Raw genomic sequence first — 18,642 nt, forward strand, 5'->3', positions numbered from 1 at the left:
AACCCCAGCAAACGTGTCTTCATGATCAGTTGATGTTTATTTACCGGCAATGACCAACCATTAAATTTAATGAGGCAGGTTGTCAGGCACGGAGCGGAAGTGTCTTCCTGGAGCGGGACCCAGACTTGGCGGGCTGGCTGCTGCTCTGGGTGTGGGCAGCCCCTACTCCCGGCCCCCGGCCCCCCAAACCCTCTGGTCCCCCATAAACACTAGGCAGGCTTCACACCCTCGCTGCCTGCTGGGCAGGTATGATGTCCTTTGCTCAAGGAGGTCGACTCTGCAGAGGGGTGCCCACTGGGCCCGCCAGACAGTGGGAAGTGAAGGCAGGAGCCCCCAAACACGGGCACGGGTCGGCAATGCCATGAGCCTCTGGAGGCGGGGACAGTGGTGCTAGAGAGGCATCGCAGTCAGGAGCAGAAAACAGTCACATAAACCGCCAACCAAACAGCATGACCCTGAGTGCACGGAAGCGCAGGGCAACGAGCCGGATGCACCCCACCCATTCCCAGGGCCGTCATGTGTGTACGGGCGACCCTGTCCCTCTCCACAACTGAGCTTCTGAATGGACTCCTGAGCTCCAGGCTCAGTCTCTGGGGGCCTCATGGCCGCGGAGCTGGTGGGCAGAGCCTGTGTGCTGCCTTGTCACCCACACCGTGATCAGCGCGGGGGGACTCGGCTCCCCGGGGAGGCCTCTCCCGAGCACCGTGACCTCAACGGAGGCCCCAGGTCGGCGCTCCAGACCACAGGCCTGGGGCACAGACGGGGGTGCCCTGGGACTCCCAGGCAGACAAGAACGTGTGGGGCGCCCATCAGGAACTGACCCTGGGGCCAGCATTGCCCACAAGGGACGGTGCGGGGGGCAGAGGCAGCTGGGCACACAGCCTCTGTGCCCACTCCAGCGGGCGGTCACCGGGCACGTGGCCTCTGTGGCCACTCCAGCAGGTGGTTGCTGGGCGCGTGGCCTCCGTGCCCACTCCAGCGGGCGGTCGCTGGGCACGCAGCCCACTCTAGTGGGTGGTCACTGGGCGTGCAGCCTCTGTGCCCACTCCACCAAGCTGCTCTGAAGCAAAGCTACTTACCAGAGGGAGCAGACTCAGGCCACAGGCCGCAGGCTGGAGGGCCTGAGCGGCAGGTTCCCTGTCCTTGCTGAGCACTGAATGTGGCACCCGTCGCAGCCCTGAGATGCAGCTGCGAAGGCGGGAGCAGCTGCCTCCCCTGGGCTCAGCCTCCTGTGGTCACTGCCCACCCTTTCCCCTGCCCGCCCCCAGCCGGGGTGGTGGGAGCATCCCACTGCTGCACACGTGGGGCTCATCACGACACCCCCAGGCTTTCACTCCTCCAGGTCCTTGGGGACCACCTCCGTGGACTTGGTCTCTGTCTCATTGGTCGGGACTTTCTGGCTCCTGGCTAGACCCTGGACATCCCAGCTGGCATGTCACGCTGACCCCAGTGACCGGGTGGGATGGGAACCCACCCCCGTGGACAGTCACCCAGCGGGACCTGGGCCCAGCATGCCTGCCCTGAGCCCTCAGCCATGCCGCACTCTCAGGCCCTGCTTCCTGCCACAGATGGCCACGTGCAGGGCCTGGAGACGCAGGCCCAGACACAGGTTCAAAGGCACACACGTGTGCACACACCCCCACACACACCAGTGACACTCGGGGGCACAGCCCACAGCCACCCTGGGGATGGGGGGACTCTGACCAGGGAAGCCTGGCTCGGAACCCAGGGAGCCCAGGGAGGTGCTGGGGCAAAAGGGAGCCGGGGCAGAAGCACGCGGAGGCATGGCCGGCTGAGACACGCAACGGTGCACACAGGCCACTGCACAGCTGTGGCAAGCCTGCTCCTGGGTGGGAGACTTGGAGGCTGGATGTGGCCCTGGGCACCAGAGGCTTCTGCCGGGGCCTCAGGAGGGCCGTGGGGGCTCCAGCTGAAGGGTCCATGAGCTGGCGACCTGTGACCTCCAGCTGACCACACAGGGCCGGCCCCTCCGGGCGCCTGCCGCCCACCTGGCTGCTGCCGTCTCTGCCTGAGTGTCCCCTGCTGAGCTGGGGAGCCACCCGGGTTCCTGGGGGGTGTCTCCTCAGCCCACGTGCAGCTGGGCGACCAGCCCAGCCTGGACGCTGCCCCGCCCCAGTCCCGCACCCAGGCGTCACCCCTGTCTCACAGTCCCTCAGTCTTCAGTCCCCAGAACCAGCTCACCCGGCCGGAAGTCAGCCTGTTCCCCCCTCCCCATTCACATCCAGTCCTGCCAGCTCCAGCCCTGGGCTCTGACCCGCCCCCGCACTCTTGAAGGCCCCCCACTCCCTCCTTGGGCCCATTCGAGCCCCTCTCCTGTGAGGCCAGGGCGACGCTGCTCAGCGGGACAGACCCTGACAGTCTCTGCAGGATGGGCTGGGGGCTGGGGTGCGGAGGCCGTGTGCACACGAGGAGGCAGCCCTCGGACCACCAGGCACAGGATGTCTGCTTTATTTGTCTGCGAGCGGGGCACACACACGCCTTCTCCAGCGCAGGGGCGGGGGTGCCGGCAGGGAGGCCGCAGTGGTCTGGACCGTGGCCCCACAGCAGGTCCGGGCTTCAGGCTCCATGTCACGGCGGGCCCGGCGCGAGGCTGCGTCAACCCTGCAAGGAGAGTCCGGTCGCTGGGTGTGCTTGCCCCGGCTCTGCTCTACCAGCTCTGAGCGGGGTCCTCCCCAGTGGCCTCCAGGCCTGGAAGGAGCCCCCTCGGCTCTGCACCCGCGGCTTCTTGCCCTGGCCCTGGGCCCAGACTCGGTGCAGAGAACGGCTCCCCTCAGCCCACGAGGGCTCCCTCTGTTCTCTCTGTGGCTCCGATTCTCCCAGTGAAACCTCCTGGAGGGCCTCCACCCTAAGGTGCGGGCTGGCGGGACCTGCTCAGCAACGCGGGCAGCAGGGCTGTGGCTGGCCCAGGTCCGGGGGGACCCACAGGCACCTGCCCCTCCCTGGTGCCCTAGGCAGGCCGGAGCTCTCGAGGGCCTGGGGGTCGGCCAGGAGGGTCAAGGCAGGGTCTCGGGGTCAGCCCGGGACCACCACAACCCCCTTCCACCCCCAGGCCAGGGCCATCGGGCCGCACCCTGCCCTCTGCCGCCTCGCCACTCTGCCTCCCACGGGGTACAGCCCACAGACCACAGCCACAGCCCTACCCTGCGCCGGGCCTCCTCCCCAGCCGCCCAGACGTCAGAACAAGGACACCCCGGAGGCCAGGGCCCGGCTTGACCCAGCCTCGCTGACTTGGTGACCACCGGCCCGCCCATGCCCCGCCCGTGCCCCGCCCGAGCCCGGGGTAGGGGGGAGGCCCCGCGTGCCTTGTGTGCAGAGCTGACGCAGTGCTGGTAGGCCCTCACCAGGTCAGCGCAGAGCAGCACCTCCTGCAGGCGGTCGCGGTAGCAGCGGAGGATCTGGGCCTGCAGCCCGGAGCACACGGGCTCCACCCTGCGCGGCCTGCGGACACAGGAGGGGCTGCGGTCACCCCATGGGGCTCCCCGGTGGGCTCCCCGCCCACCCGCCCTGCTGTGGGCCCGCTTCTCCCCCAGAGATGTCTGAGTTCACAGCTAACACACGCAGGACGCAGGACATGGGAAGACCATGGCATGCCTAGGGCAGAGCAGAGACGCCCAGACCCCTTCCCAGGGAATCTCCGCAGGGGCCTGGGGGGGACACCGTCCCTGCTGTGCTCGTCAAGGGAGGCCTGGGCCACACACTATACTCCACACACACTCATCTGAAGAATGGCGGATTTCTCTTTTTCAAAGCGCGAAGCAAATACAGAAAGTGAAGCAGAGCTCACTCTCAAATCAGCTCCTTTCTGACGCCTCCCCCACGGCCCCTCCCACCCTCCCCTCCCTGGGCCTGACATGCTCTCCCGCACACACCCTGTCACACTTGTGTGCGCAGGTACACGCTCACATGTGCACAAACATGTGTACAGACACACATGTACACACTTACATGTGCTCACACGTACACAGACACACACGTGCACACATTCACATGTGCTCTCACACCCCAGGACACATGTGCTGAGGACCCTGCCCCCGCAGCTCCAGGCGGGGTGCCATCTCTCACCCCGCACCCCACACACCAGCAGCTGAGACCAGGAGGCTCCAGGACACACGTTCAGAGAGTGTCCAGGGCTCCAGGCGGGTCCACGCGGGAGCCCTGGGGCCCAGGCCGAGCTCGGGCACCGGGGCAGGACCCTGCTCCCATCTCCCGGGACCTGCAGGAGGACAATGGCCCTACCCCAGGTCCAGTCCTGAAAGTCCAGCCCCATCAGGTACCAGGACGGAATGCTGCTTGTGGCACAGCTCAGACTGCTCCTGTCCGTGGGTAATGGCAGGACGGGGGTCGGTGGCCCTCGCCCCAGTCTCTGACCGCCCGGCCCCCAGTGCTGCACGACGCCCTCCTCTCCAAGCCCCAGGCCCACTGATGTGGATGAGGCTAACGGAGGGCCTTTCAAATACCTCCAGACAGGCATCCCCTCTCCGCCGTCCTCCCTGCAACACCTTCCTGTGTGTTTCCCTCTGCCCTCCTCCACCCCGCTGGCCCTGGGCAGGGAGCCCTGTGCCTGGACAGTGCTCCAGCCTGGCATCCCCTGCTGTCCTTCACACCAGCCTCAATGCACGGCAGGGGGCGGGACCAAGGGCTGGGCAAGGCTGGAACCTCAGGACGTGGCCTCAGCTGGAAACGAGGTCTTGGTGGATACGGTGGGTAAGGGGGGGTCGGCCCCTGATCCAGCATGATGAGTGTCTCCCTAGACGAGGAGGGACACAGACCACCAAGAGAAGCCATGTGGCACCAGCGTAGAGGCTGCAGAGACATGCCCACGAGCCGAGGATGCCAGGCCTCCCAGCAGCACAGAAGCCGGACACGCTGGACACAGGCCTGAGACCCTTGAGCTTCCGGGGGAGCTGCCCATCGGCCGCAGACGCCCAGGAAACACAGTCGGCCATTTAGGGAAGCGGTGTAGCGCCGGGTGGGTGGAAGCCAGCAGGAGGCAGACAGCTGGCCGGTCCTTTCTAACAGAGAGGGACCTGCATCCTCCGCGACAGAGGGCTCCTCGGCAAGCGGCTCGGCTGGGAAGGCCGCCTCCAGGCTGCCCCAGCTGCACCTGAGGCCCAGGTCATCCTGAGAACCAGCCTGCCAGGTCCAAACCCGCACAGTGGCCCATTCTGCAGGTGGGGATGCTGGTATCAGAGGGCTTAGGCGACCCGCCCGAGGCCACACCGCACGAAACACTCAAGCGTAACGGTCTGCTTGTCTGGCTCTACGGCCCCAGGCTCCACGCTGCATCCACTGACCACTCCCATTCGGGAAAACTCCCCGAAGATTCTGGGGAAGACACCACGAAGGGCACAAAAAAGCAGCAGAAGACACATGGGACTCCGGTTCCCCGTGGAGCCGGACGTTCCTAACCGGGAGGGCTGATGCCCAGCCGCGTGCGGGCGCCCATGCCAGCAGGGGGCTGGCCCCCCCAAACCTGCAAACCCCGCTGCCCACAGGCCCGAGCCCGGCCCCCTCACGTGTCCCTCAAAGGCTCTCCTTGTGCCAACGAGAGCGCATCACTGCCCTTCTCCCGTCACCACTGCTGACATAACTGCCCCCCGGGGGGCTGCAGTGGAACCTGGCCAACAGACGTCCTTCCGACACCTCCTTCCTGAGCCACACAGGCGGAGCAGGACCGGGGGGTTCCCTGGGGCCAGACATCCATCTTTTTCAGGGCCAGGCAGGCCTGGCTGCTCCCTGAGGACGCTCTGCCCCTGCTATGGCCACTCCTGTGCACTCAGCCATCAGCCAGCAGCCACGGGGGCCTCCACCTCAACCCAACCCTGGGAGAGCTCGCCCCCGAGGAGATGGGGCACAGACGGACCCCCAGGGCTGCTTAGCCGTTGACAGGGCTCCTCTCTGGGCTGTACACACACACACACACACACACACACACACACACACGTGCACAGACACATACATGCACAGAGCCAGCAGGCCACTCCTGACCCTGACCCTTTGTGAAAGAGCTGCAAGGGAGGCACGTGTCCGCCCCCACCCCCACCCAGGAGTGCGATTCAGCAGACGCGTGGAAGGGATGTGGGCCCAGGGGACAGCACGTCTTAGGGGTCAGGAGTGTCCGAGCAGACCCACGCCAGGACCCGTGGGACAGGAGAGCCATCCCCTGTGGTCCCTGAGGCCCAGGGGTGGGAGGCACCAGGGAAGGTGTAGCGATGCCTAGGACCCCCCAGACCTGGATGCTGGACCCCCTCTTCCCTTGCTCTCTCGAGGCCACCCATCTCCTGCTGACCGGAGTCACCCCAGTCTGGCTCCCCCGATCCTGAGACACTCCTGGGGCCTTTCCTAGCCCGCTGGTGGGGCGCCCAGGCCAGGATCTCCTGCAGAACTGAATTCAGGCTGCCCCCGCCCCCTGCTCCAGTCCCGCTGAGCCCCAGCGTCCCCAGCATCCAGGGCTGACCGGCCACCTGACATGCTTCCCTGGGAGCTGCCACCCCATGAGGGATGCAGCCTCCACCCTGCTGCGCTGCGCCCCCGCTCTCCTGAAGCCTTTACACGGGCACAGCCGTGCCCGCCCAGTCCTCGCCCTCTGCCCAGAGACGGGCCAGCAGCCCCTGCCTGCACGCTGAGGCCCAGCACCCTCAGGGCCAGCTTTCCGGGTGGCGTCCAGGGCACTGCACCCGAGAGAGGAGGCTCACCGGGGGCCAGGCAGGCGTGGCACTGGGTGGGAGCCACACTCAGTGTCTCCCGAGGGCTGAGGCCCATCCCTGGGGTCCATCTGCAGCTGCAAGGACACAGTGGTGGGGGCGCTGCCCTTGGCATGTCCGTGGTGGCCACTGTGAGACAGGCATGACGCCCACAGGAGGGGCTGGCAGGGCCCTTGACCAGCAGCAGTGGCCAAAACCTGAGGCTGGCTGCCCAGGCGTGCAGACCCCGGGACGAGGGCCACAGCGGCCGTTTCAGCCTCAGCAGGTCCGAATGAAGACCCTTGGCCCTGCAAAGGGGTTTGACTGGAGTCACTCGCAAGCAGAGGACAGCCCTACGCAGTCAAGCCCAGTAGAGCCCCATCGGGGGCCGGCCGGCAGGGCCATACAGGGCTCGGGGACAGGAGACAGGTGCTCGTGGCAGGAGGGCCCCGTGGGGACACGGGGGCTGCTGGGGGCCTGCGGTCCTCCACCTCGGAAGCAGCGCCCCGACCTTTGAGTCTCCCCGGGCTGGACCCGTCCCCACTGGGGTCACACCCTGCATGCCCAGCAAAGGGAATGAACACGGCCGAGGCCTGTCTCCTATATCCTCTCTGCCGCCTGTCAGCCCGCCGCCAGGACCCGTCCCCACTGGGGTCACACTGGGTTTGGGTGCACACACCACATCTGGGCCCACCAGAGCCACAGCGGCAGCTGTCCCAAGCCCACATATCCCCGTGCTCTCCCCCTGACCACGCACGCACTGCACGAGCCCGTGCCGGGGGCGCAGGGGACCTGGGGACAGCTGGGTCCTGGCCCCTCACCTGGCCCGACCAGCAGTCACCACGGCAGGGAGGAGGCCAGGCCCCGGGATGCAGGGGGCACTGGAGGAAGCGAGGCAGACCCCGCTTGCTCCAGTTCCTGCATCCCCGGGCGCCTGTCCCCTCCCCCGGGTCCTCTGTCCTCACCCAGTCGGCCCCACCAGCCCCCTGCATCACCAGCTCAGACCCCTGCATTCTGGTCATGGAGGTGCCGGAACAGGAAGGGCCGTGGCAGCCTGGGGGACGTGTCCGGGGTCTGCAGCATGGCTGCAGACCGGAAGGGCTCTATGGTCACGGAGCGTGGCCTTGGGCAGCTCGGCAGATTGGAGGCCCTGGGGGCAGTGAGTCACCGGGTTAGAGGAAGACGGTGCTTCTGTCTCAAGGCAGTGGTGAGGATGCAGACTCGGGCATGACCACCCGGTACCTGGGTTAATGCACGAGTGCTTATTCCTGTGACCTTTCTGTTGGTTTGAAATCACTTCAAAATAAGACAAAATAAAACTGAACATGCATGGCCATTTGAGATGACTGAATATATTCAAAAGGATGCGTGTATCCCTGAAAGAGCCCACCGGGGCCCCTTTTCCAGCTGGGACGGGGGCAGGGGGCGGTGTGACAAAGTGATTCTGCATCATCTAAAAAAAGCGCTGTAACGAGCTCTCAGGGGCAAGGACTTGCTCTGCTGCATAGCTTATGTCTTAAATAACTGAGTGGCAAGGCGTGTTTACACGTATTTGGAATGCACACGCTGGCCCCAAGTGTCCAGAAGGAGACCCAAGGTCAACGGTGCGTGGCTGGGTGGGGTTTTCCATCACTGCCGAGGGCACAAAGCTTCCCCGTTTGGTGAAGAACCGAAGTGGGTCTGCACCTCACACCCCACACCCGAGAAACCACAGGGGGGGGCGCCTGAAGCATGCATGGGTGGCAATAAATCATGGCAGGTGTGTGTATGCACACGTGTGCGCCTGCACACGCATGTTCTCTGACCAACAAGTCCCTCTAGAAGGACTGAAAGATAAGTGCATGAAGTCAGTTCAAGCTGTCTGTCATAGTTGTCATTATATCAGTAGAAGAAAAAAAAATTGGGACGCTTCTCAGTCTCCTTCAGTAAGTAATAGATTACATAAATTTTGATGCTAGGACTTCCCTGCTGGTCCAAAGGCTAGACTCCACCTGCCCACGCAGGGGACACAGGCTCTGCCCCTGGTCTGGGAAGACCCACACGTCCAGGGCCATACACTACACCTGTGGGCACAACTACAGAGCCCGTGTGCTAGAGCCGCGCTGGGCTGGGGACGCCCACACGGCGAGCGGCCCGCACACCCAGGAGGAGCGGCCTGCCCTCCGCGCTGGAGGAGGCACGTGCGGGGCGACCAGGACGGCCACGAGTACCAACAACAGTTCTGCAAGGTTTGAAGGAGAATTCTGCCCTTGCAGGACAGCAATGTGGTATTTAAAGTGAGCACACAAGCCCACGTTCACGGACATGGAGACAGGGCCACGGGGACCAGGTGAGGGAGTGACGTGTGTTTCCAGGAGCCCACTGATGCCCGGCGGCGTGACTGTCCACAGAGTGGGCAGAGACTGAGGACAGGGTCCAGGAAGGGTCTGCCTGCCCCTGCCCGCTGCCCACAGGAACGCTGGCCCCACTGGGCACAGTACATGGGGGACTGCAAGTGACCCAGTGTGTCCAGGCCAAGTGCACACACGCACATGCACACACACACTGCACGGGAGGGCCCAGGCCTTCGATGTGAAACCTATGTGAACTCCTTGGCTGAGCACTTCCTGCCACGTCAGCCAAAGCAAAAGCCAGAGCCTGCTGTCCCCACCGACCCAGGCCGTCCAGCCCTCACCGAGTGCACTTCACCTCCCGATCAGCTCTGTTCACCGTGTGAGAGATCTGCTATGCTGCAAATCACCCTTCCTAATTTTCCTTAATTCCTCAAGACACATTCTGCTGCCTTTGACGAAATAAACGCAGCTTCACTGCTCATTTTACTGTATGGAAAGTGTCATAAATTTCATATCCAGGATGAGCAGCAAGCTTTGTATTACAAAAGTCCTAGTTTTCCTTTTACAACTTCAACCAGACTTTTGGCCTTTGCTTAAAGAGGCAATTGTACTAAGCTGCTCACGGTCCTGAGCGGATGCACAGAATGCACAGCGATAAACCATGAGAGCAGAGTCCCCTGTCACCAGGCTTCCCCACTACGCGCTCCAGCCAGGCGCCGGACATGGCTGCAGCGTCTCACCACGAGGCGCTGTCCTCCCCCGGGACTCCAGCCTGGCCCCGAGGACCAGGCACCCGGGGATCCTGGGCCCCAGGACTGGTCACCGTTCAGACCCACGCCCCCGGGACTGGTCACCGGTTTAGACCTGGGCCCCCCGGGACTGGTCACTGTTCAGACCTGGGCCCCAGGGATTAGTCACTGTAAGGCTGCTGGGGCAGATGGGGCCGGTGAAGCAGCACTTAGACCTGGTTCAAGATCGCCTAGTGGCCAGCATGGCACAGGCTGGTGGGCCTTAATGCAGACCCCAGAGAGTGGGAGGGGCACAAAGGACGCAGCATCACAGGCCCGGGGGCCCCTCGGCTTCGTGCCAACACGTACATCCTGCCAGCAGAAACCAAGACCCAGGGGAAACCTGGCTGCTGCTCTGGCCAGTGTCCTGCGTCGCCGAGACACGGCAGGGCTGTGCAGGCGCCAGGGACCCAGGCCATGCGCAAGACGCACACTCTTTCCAAAACGACTCCCAGACCCGAGTGGCTGTGTCCTTAAAACAAGGAACTAAATGTCATAAAACTGGTTTTGCTATCTAGAACTGAAGTGACCCCATTTTTTACTTTTAGAAAGTCCGTATTTCTAACCAATATGGAGAAGTTCACCCCTGTCTGAGGCACAGCCAGTTTCCCTGACCAAGGAGACAGCATCAGAGGAGGGGGCTGGCCTGGTCCCACGGACCAGTAGACCGCAGCAGGCTAACAGTGACACCCGACGGGCACGGGCCAGGCCCCAGGGCCAAGCACCCTGAGGGACCACCGGGAGCCGATTCCGGGACAGGGCTATGTACCCAACAGGCGGGGAGGGAAACAGTGCACCTTCCGTGAGCCTCGGGACCCTGACCGCTGTCCCCAGGAGGCGCCTGCAGTCCCCACATACAAGGGCGTGGCAGCCCTGGGGGCGGGGCTCGGAGGGACCGTGTCCGCGACACGGCAGCAGCCTCCGGGAGGAGCTGGAGGTCAGCCTGCGGAGCGTGACCCCAGTGGTCAGTAGGCTCCGGCTGGCGGGGCTGCAGCAGCCATCGAGTGGCTGCCCATGGGGTCCTGTGGTCTCGGGGTGCCCCAGGCAGTGGCCCCAAAACCCACCTCATTTGCAAATGCATTGGGGGGTGGGGGTAACAGCGAGATTGATGTTTGGGGACACTCTGAGGGGTTGTGAGCAATCACGGCCAAGGGTGTACTCTCCCCTTCCCAGAGGCTGGACGGCAGAGAAGCCTCAGAACCCGGGACCTCAACTCCCTGGGGTTTGACCGCACCAGGGACCCAGGCCCCAGTCCTGGGCAATAACACCTACAGCCTCTGGAGAGCACGCAGGAAGCCCCAGGGCGGCGGTGGCCAGCCTGTGCCCTGCATGTCGTTTCTCAGGAGGTGGACCCTCGGGACAGAGGGCTCCTGGGTTCTGATGCTGCCGCCTTCCGCTGGGGCCTGCGGACTGCTGCCCAGACCTCTCACAGCCGTGCGCACTGAGCCATAATCACCATGCTTCCTGGGGCCCTGGCTCTGGCCTGAGGCATGCGGGCCTGGAGACGACATGGCCCCTGGGAGGTCAGCAGAGCCGTGCCCTTGTCGCCGTGCGAGGCCCACTCTCCTGCCCCATGGGGCCCTGCGGACCCTTCCAGGTCTGCACCCCAAGTAACATCTGCATTTGCCTCAGACTGTGCCCCATTTCCTGACGCTCCACCCCCAGGCCCCCAGTGTGGGAGGACAGACGGACACGACGCTGTAGCTCAGCCCTGCGCCGCCCAAGCTCCCCCGACCAGTGTCCTGCAGAGGCGTGTGGCTCAGGGCCAGGTCACCCTGGAACCCCCAGGACCCCGGGGCCGGCAGCACCCCTTCTTGACTCCCTGGGGATCTGAGCCCACAGGACACGCAGGACGTGGGCCTGGAGTGGCTCTGCCCTGACCCCTGGCATGAGACGGACGTGGGGGCCTTGGAGCAGGAAGGGACACATGGCCGTCAGTGTCCCTCCGGAAGCCCAGGATGTGGCACAGGGGTGGGTTTCCACGCGGCCGCAGTGCCCTCCAGAAGCCCGCGATGCGGCACAGGGGCGGGTTTCCACGCAGCCGCAGTGCCCTACAGAAGCCCGGGATGCGGCACAGGGGTGGGTTTCCACGCGGCCGCAGTGCCCTCCAGAAGCCCGGGATGCGGCACAGGGGCGGGTCTCCCCGAGGGGCAGTTTTGAGCTGCGGCTGAGCTTGCAGGGAGGAGGAGGGGCCCTTACTTGATGGCGCCCTCAATCTTCGTGGCTGCCTCGTGGAACTGCTGTGACGACAGCCTGTACGCCTCGAGGTTCTGCGGAGAGAACACAGAGCCACGGGTCACCACAGAGGACTCCTGCAGCCCCATCCCGCCCGCCGCCCTGCTCAGCCCGCAGACTCCCCTGGCAGCACAGCAGGCGGCCCAGCACACACAGACCCTGTGAGCAGGGCCCTCCCCAACCTGTAGGAGAGCTTTATGGACACGTGGTCACACACGCGACTGGTGAGCTCATAGCACAGGCCGCTCTGGCTACACAGGCACCTGGAGACTGCGAGGCCGCAGCCCAGGATGTTCACTGTCCCTTGGGCGTCTGCTGAGCGCCGTCTGGTCCAAGCCCGTCTTACAGGCCTCTGCCGCCCAGAGACCTGAAGTGACTTGCCCCAAGCCACACCGCAGGCGCAAGTGCTGGACCGCAGGCCAGGACACCCGCCGCACTGCAGGGCCCGCGGGCCCCGGGCACATGCTGCCTTCCGTCCAAGGTCACCCCGCTGTGCGGGCCAGCGGGCAGGGGCTGTGGGGGGGCCGCGGGGGGTGGAGCTGGGGGGCGGGGGCCACAGCGGGTGGAGCCATGGCGCCCCCAGTCAGTCCCCCACTTCTCTGTGCCAGGTGAGCAGCCTCAGGCCACTGGACCAGCAGCCCACATGCGGCTCTTCCAGGGGATACCCACACACGCCTGCCCCAGCACCAGCTCCAGTGAGGCCCCAAGAGGGCCCGACGTCTCCCAGGATGTCCTGAGAAGGACGCCACGGGAGGAGCCTGACCTGGGGCTGCCTTCAGACACCAGCAGGTGCCCAGTGGCCTGCCCAGGCTTGGCCCGCCCCTTCCCACCGCAGTGCGGGAGGCCTGGTCACGTGGGCCCCCACGGCCATCAGCCTCCCAGCCCGGCACTGCGACTCCACGTCCACGGGAGACGGGGAAGCCTAGGCCTTTTGGACCAGAGGAGGTGACAGGAGGCAGGGTCAGGGCTGGGCAGGGTGGGCGCCAGCCTCACGGACCCCACTGTCCACCTCAGGGGCTGGGGTGAAGGGGGGGCATCGGGACCAGGCCCTCGGCCCTGTCCTGGACCCTCGGCCTGGGGAGCTGCCTCCTGGTGGGCACACGGAAGGGGCTCTGAGGAGCAGCAGGGCCCAGGAAGGGCGGGGATCAGCTCTGGGCCATGCTAGGGGGCCAGATGTTGGGCGTAGGCCCCCACCCCAGCGACGGCGTGAGCCCCAGCTCCCCCAGCACATCCCTCACCTCTGACCATGCACAGCCCAGGCCCCCCGATGAGCGGTATGGGCTGAACACCCAGTGCACCAGGCAGGAAAGGAACAGGGCTCCCCTCACCCCACCAGGCTCGCCCGAACCCTGTGGGGACGTGCTGACGCCCGGTCTTCCCCAGGGAGCCGTGCGGCTGGACGGGCCTGGGGGCTCCGACCTCCTCCTCCATGCACGGCCTGGCCGGGGGTACCTGGATCTGTGGGGAGCCTGGGTCCACAGCCAGGCAGGCTGTGGGCTTGGCCTGTGGTGAGTGAGGTCTGTCACAGGAAGAGCGTGCAGGCCGAGAAGCACTGATAACCCCGGAGCCGCTTCCTCCACGGCCGCAGGACTCAGGCCCGCCCTCCGCCTGCCCGTCTGACCTGCCTGAGCAGGACGGCTGCCCCTACCGCTGCCCTGGAGCGAGCAGCAGCCTGCGTCCACCCCGCTTCCTGGGGACGCTGCCAGGTGCGCCTTCTGAGCCTGCCGCCACCGAGAGCGAGGCCCTCACAGACTCCACGCAAGGGTTTCGGGAAGGATGGGGAATCCCCCACGCACGCCAGGACCCTGTGCGTGCCGGGGGTCCCGCCACAGCCCGACCACAGGGACTGCAAGGATTCATTTTTCAGTGTGGTGGCACCGTGACCCCCCAGCCCTGCTGCCCGGGAACCCAGTGGCACCCCATCTCCTGCACCTGGCGGTCACCTGTCCCCTAAAGCAGACCCAAGGAATCGGAGCCCCCTCCTCCACCCGTGAACAGCTGGCCTCCTCCGCTCCCACTGCTCAGAGTGAGTCTGAAACCAAAAGACCTCATCTCCATTAATTAAAGCTGCCGTTAAACATTAAACAACATGAGTAAGGAGATGTGAGCCTTATCTCCATGGGCTTTAAGAGTCACAGTGTTTCTTCAGTTACTTCGCAAGCAGCTTCCATATCTCATCCTGTCTGATTTCTCCAAGGGCCTGGGTTCTCAGCTCAAAAGAGCGGGTGGAGGTGCGAGGGACGGCGGAGGGGGGCGCGTCAGGCAGTGCCCATCACAGCAGGGTGGGCGCCCGCGAGGCGGGGAGGGCAGCGTGCCGCTCCTGCATGAGTTGGCACTTGGAGCCTGAGGGGCCTGCTGCCCCGCTTCTCTGCCCTGCGGACAGTCACAGAGCCCCTGAGCAGTGTCATGGGCACTGCTGCAGAGGCTATGGAGACGCCGAGTTTAAGACACTCGGGGTGCATGGGCCTGCACAGAGGAAACAATGAAACTCTTAAAAACTGAACACCCACCGCACGGCAGCCAAGGGAATTATCTGGGAGGGAGACTGTGTTTCCTGGAGGAAAGCTCCCCATAGGAGGGAGTTCCAGCTGCGTTGCGCCATCCACGGCCAGAGCTGCTGGTGCTGGCGGTGCCCAAGCAGCGGCCCCCAGGAGTGGCTGAGGGGGGAGCAGGGCAGATTCCCCAGGGCAGGGGGACACGGGGCACACGGCCAGGCTGGAGGAGGGGCCCGGACCCTCCCCCAGGAGATAGCATCTCACTGGACACTTCAGGAGAGAGGAGGAGATGGTCTCGGCTCTGCTCTGCGGCCGCGAGGAGCAAACCACCGCGTGTGGCCATGGGGCCCAGGGGCTTCAGGGGGACCCCAGGCCAGGACCAGCCAGCCAGCGGGCCCTCCAAGCCCAGAGCGGCGCTTCCCCTGGGGCCCCCTCCCGCCAGGCCCCCTCATGGCCTGGATCCCCTCACGGTCTGTTTCCTTGCCCGCCCGCCCGGCTGCCGGTGGGGCCTGGCCGCAATGTGAACTGCTAATTGGAGTGTGGTGCTGGCTCCAGGTGAGAGCCCCTGTGGGCACCGGCACCTGTGAACCGTCAGGGAGGAGGTGCCCCACCGCGTGCTGCTGCAGCCCCTCGAGGCCCGGGCTCCCCAGGCCCTGCTGAGTGTCCTCACACATCGAGGGGCTGCTGAGTGTGGCTGGGGGGGCTGCCACTCGCCCTCACAAGGGAGAGAAAACGAGCATCCTGGGTAGCTCCGTGTGGACAGTCCCCCTGTAGATGCAGACATCAGTGCAGACATAGGCACGCACACACACACGCACACCGCACTAGGCCCATGTGACGCGGGGTCCACGCCCGCGCCCTGCAGCAGGGCCCTTCAGGACAGGGATCAGCTTTGGCTGGAGTGGGGAGCTGCCGGGAGCACAGACGACGGACCGGGACACGCGAGCTCTGCAATGGTGGCGGGAGGCTGTCCGCCAGGCGGGCAGCTCTGTGGCAGCCAGCCAGGCCTTTGTTGGGTCAGCTGCCTCGCACACTCACAGAAGCGTATCTGCTGAATGAAGAGCTGAGTAGCATGAAAACAAGATGCACAGCACAACAGAAAATTTAAAAGAATTTTTTAAAATGAAGAGACAAAATTTAACTCCACTTCTGTGACTGGCTGGTGACCCAACCCTGAGCAAAGGGCTGCAGGGTCAAGGTCCCAGGACCGCTCCCCACAGCAGCTGGAGGACCAGGAGCCACATGGGGCCGGAACTTGGCCACAGGGGTGCTGACCAGGTTCCCCACGCAGGGGTGCTTGGCACTGAGACGGGGTCGCTCCTGCGGCAGTGACTGCCGGCACCTGCTTCCAGAACCTGGCCCCAGGGCTGAAAGCGCCCCCGTGCGGTCAGCCTGAGCATGGGCCCACTGGAGGCCAGGGCAGGGGCCTGCAGCAGCAGAGTTCCCAGCCTGTCTGACGGGCGGACTGGCCCCAGCCCTGCTGGTCAGCGAGCTCCTGAGTCTCCTGATGCAGACCTGAGTGCCCGGGACGCCTGGGAGCACAGGTGTGCAGAACCAGGGCGCCCACGGGCAGCACAGCTGCTTTCTAAACTCCTGGGGCCCTCGGTGGGGCCCCGTCCTCCATGCTTCCCCGCCCTTGTGGCCTCAACGCTGGAGCCACAGGGCCGTCGGAGCCCGGCCTGCAGGCTGGTGGGTGGTCGGGGGGTAGGCCCAGGCATCGGTGTTTAAAGAAGTTCCCGGGGGGGTCCCCTGGGCACCCAAAGTGAGAACCACTGCTCCCAGCCAGGGGTGCCTGAGGCTAAGCCTGCTTTGCTGCTGACGACACTGTGCCATCAGCCACAGCTGCCGCTCCACAGAGAACTCCACCCTCTGAGAAACCTGGCTGAATTCCAAAACCGCATACTACAGAGGAGCACTACGTTTCCCAGTGGCTTGATACTGTGGTTGGAGAATTTTTAAAAGAAAATCAAAGGAGGAAAGACAGCGGACTGTCTCATGGGCCCTGTCACCTCCCAGGGGACTGGGAGCAGGTCCATTCCCACAGTCAGCTGTGCAGACAGCCCTACTCCCGCTCGCCCTGAACAGGTGACGCTTCTGCATGCTGTCACCTCCTCTGAGGCCAACTTCTGATCTCAGGACAGCTTCAAAATGCTGCCAGACAGCACACTTTGTGGGGATGACATAGCTCAGTGTGCTGTTGCTGTTGTTCAGTCGCTCAGGCGTGTCTGACTCTTTGCGACCCCATGGCCTGCAACACACCAGGCTCCCCTATCCTTCACCATCTCCCGGTTTGAGTTTGAGCTTGAGCTTGCTCAAGCCATGTCCACTGAGTCGGAGATGCCATCCAACCATCTCATCCTCTGTCGCCCCCTTCTCCTCCTGCCTTCAATCTTTCCCAGCATCAGGGTCTTTTCTAATGAGTTGTTTCTTCACATCAGCTGGCCAAAGGATTGGAGCTTCAGCATCAGTCCTTCCAATGAGTATTCAAGACTGATTTCCTTTAGGATGGACTGGTTTGATCTTGCAGTACAACGAACCCTCAGGAGTCTCCTCCAACATCACAGTTTAAAAGCATCAATTCTTTGGTGCTCAGCTTTCTTTATAGTCCAGCTCTCACATCCATACATGACTACTGGAAAAATCATAGCTTTGACTAGACAGATCTTTGTCAGCAAAATAATGTCTCTGCTTTTTAATATGCTGTCTAGGTTGCTCATAGCTTTTCTTCCAAGGAGCAAGCGTCTTTTAATTTCTTGGCTGCAGTCACCATCTGCAGTGATTTTGGAGCCCAAGGAAATTAAGTCTCTCACTGTTTCCATTGTTTCCTCATCTATTTGCCATGAAGTGATGGGACTGGATGCCATGATCTTAGTTTTCTGAATGTTCAGCCTTCTTTATGGTCCAATTCTCACATCCATATACAACTACTAGAAAAACCATAGCTTTGACTGTATGGAACTTTGTTGGCTCAATGTATATGAAGTGTAAATTGTTACCTAAGTTAAAGAGAATTCCCTCCGTTACTGCAAAAATGAGTAACTCAATTCAAGCACCATAAAGGCTCTTGCTAAGTGTTTACGAATGCCTGTAGGAGACTCTGGAAAAGGGTTTCCTTCTTTCCCCTCTGACTTCATCCACAGGAGGGAATGGGGCTGTGATGAGCACCTGCTGTATGCCAGCCTGAGTGCGGTCACACAGCTCACCTTGCTGGTGCTGCAGACAGAGTCCACTGAGGCTGGGAGCCGGATGCACCAGGCAGCCTTCCCAGAGCTGCCTCTGTGGGAGACCTGGACACACACAGCAACAGGTGCAAGCGAGGGCTCAGCTCCTTTTGCACACGGACATGAGCCGAGGTGGGAGCTCCGCGGTGCGGGCGCGGAGCACACGCGTGAACGGACATGAGCCGAGACAGGAGCTCCGTGGTGCGGGTGCAGAGCACACGTGAGACCCTGGTGCGTGGAAATGTCACAGCACCCAGGAAATCCAACCAGTCCTCGTGGAAGCCTAACGTGTGGGTGCTGCTGAAGGGTACTTTTAAAAGGTCCTATTTTCATATCCACAAATAAAGTCCATGGACGCGGAGACGGCAAGCCAGTAGGAGCTCCTAAGTGGGACAGGCGTGGGCCCATGCTGCTGGGCTGTGCCTGAGGGCCTGGCAGCCGGCACATGGGTCCACAAGGGGTCTGAGCAACTTGAAAGCTCGAGAGCGAATAAATACATGAGAAACAAGATAGACCCAGAAAGACCGTTTCCAGCCCAAGCAGCACGTGGCAGCCGCCCGCAGGGGCTGGGGGCCGTTTGCCCGAGGCGGGGCAGAGGAGGGCAGGGCTCGGGGCCCCGCCTGTCCACCCACTCACCCGCTCTCTCCGCCTGAAGCCACTTGAGCTGCTTTAGTCACCAGGGCACTTCACCTCCCAACACTTCAGCCACGTCCCCCGAGAGCGGAGGAACGCTGATATTCTAGATAAACACTGGATTTCTACCGCAGCCGGGACCCTTCACGCCCACAGGAAACTCCCGACCTCAGGGAGCAGAGGGGACCTGTTTCTCATGAGCCCCCGGCTCACAGAGCCCGTGGCCCTGCCTG

General features: G+C 63.6%; 1 protein-coding gene across 2 annotated transcripts in view; it reads right to left on the reverse strand.

Moving 5' to 3' along the window:
• Positions 1-2,453: 2,453 nt before the first annotated feature.
• CHCHD6 (coiled-coil-helix-coiled-coil-helix domain containing 6) overlaps positions 2,454-18,642 on the reverse strand; it is a 100,244-nt gene continuing 84,055 nt past the window's right edge. The window contains exons 6-8 of one of the 2 annotated variants that reach the window (XM_061397318.1): positions 12,025-12,095; positions 3,363-3,459; positions 2,454-2,622 (exon numbers count right to left, since the gene is read on the reverse strand). In XM_061397318.1, the coding sequence (XP_061253302.1) occupies positions 2,617-2,622; positions 3,363-3,459; positions 12,025-12,095 (174 nt within the window). In that variant the 3' untranslated portion in view covers positions 2,454-2,616. Of the gene's footprint in view, positions 2,623-3,323; positions 3,460-12,024; positions 12,096-18,642 lie in introns of both variants that reach the window. The other variant, XM_061397316.1, reaches the window with a different exon arrangement.

Source organism: Bos javanicus, chromosome 22 (assembly GCF_032452875.1).
Source record: "Bos javanicus breed banteng chromosome 22, ARS-OSU_banteng_1.0, whole genome shotgun sequence".
NCBI lineage: Eukaryota > Metazoa > Chordata > Mammalia > Artiodactyla > Bovidae > Bos > Bos javanicus.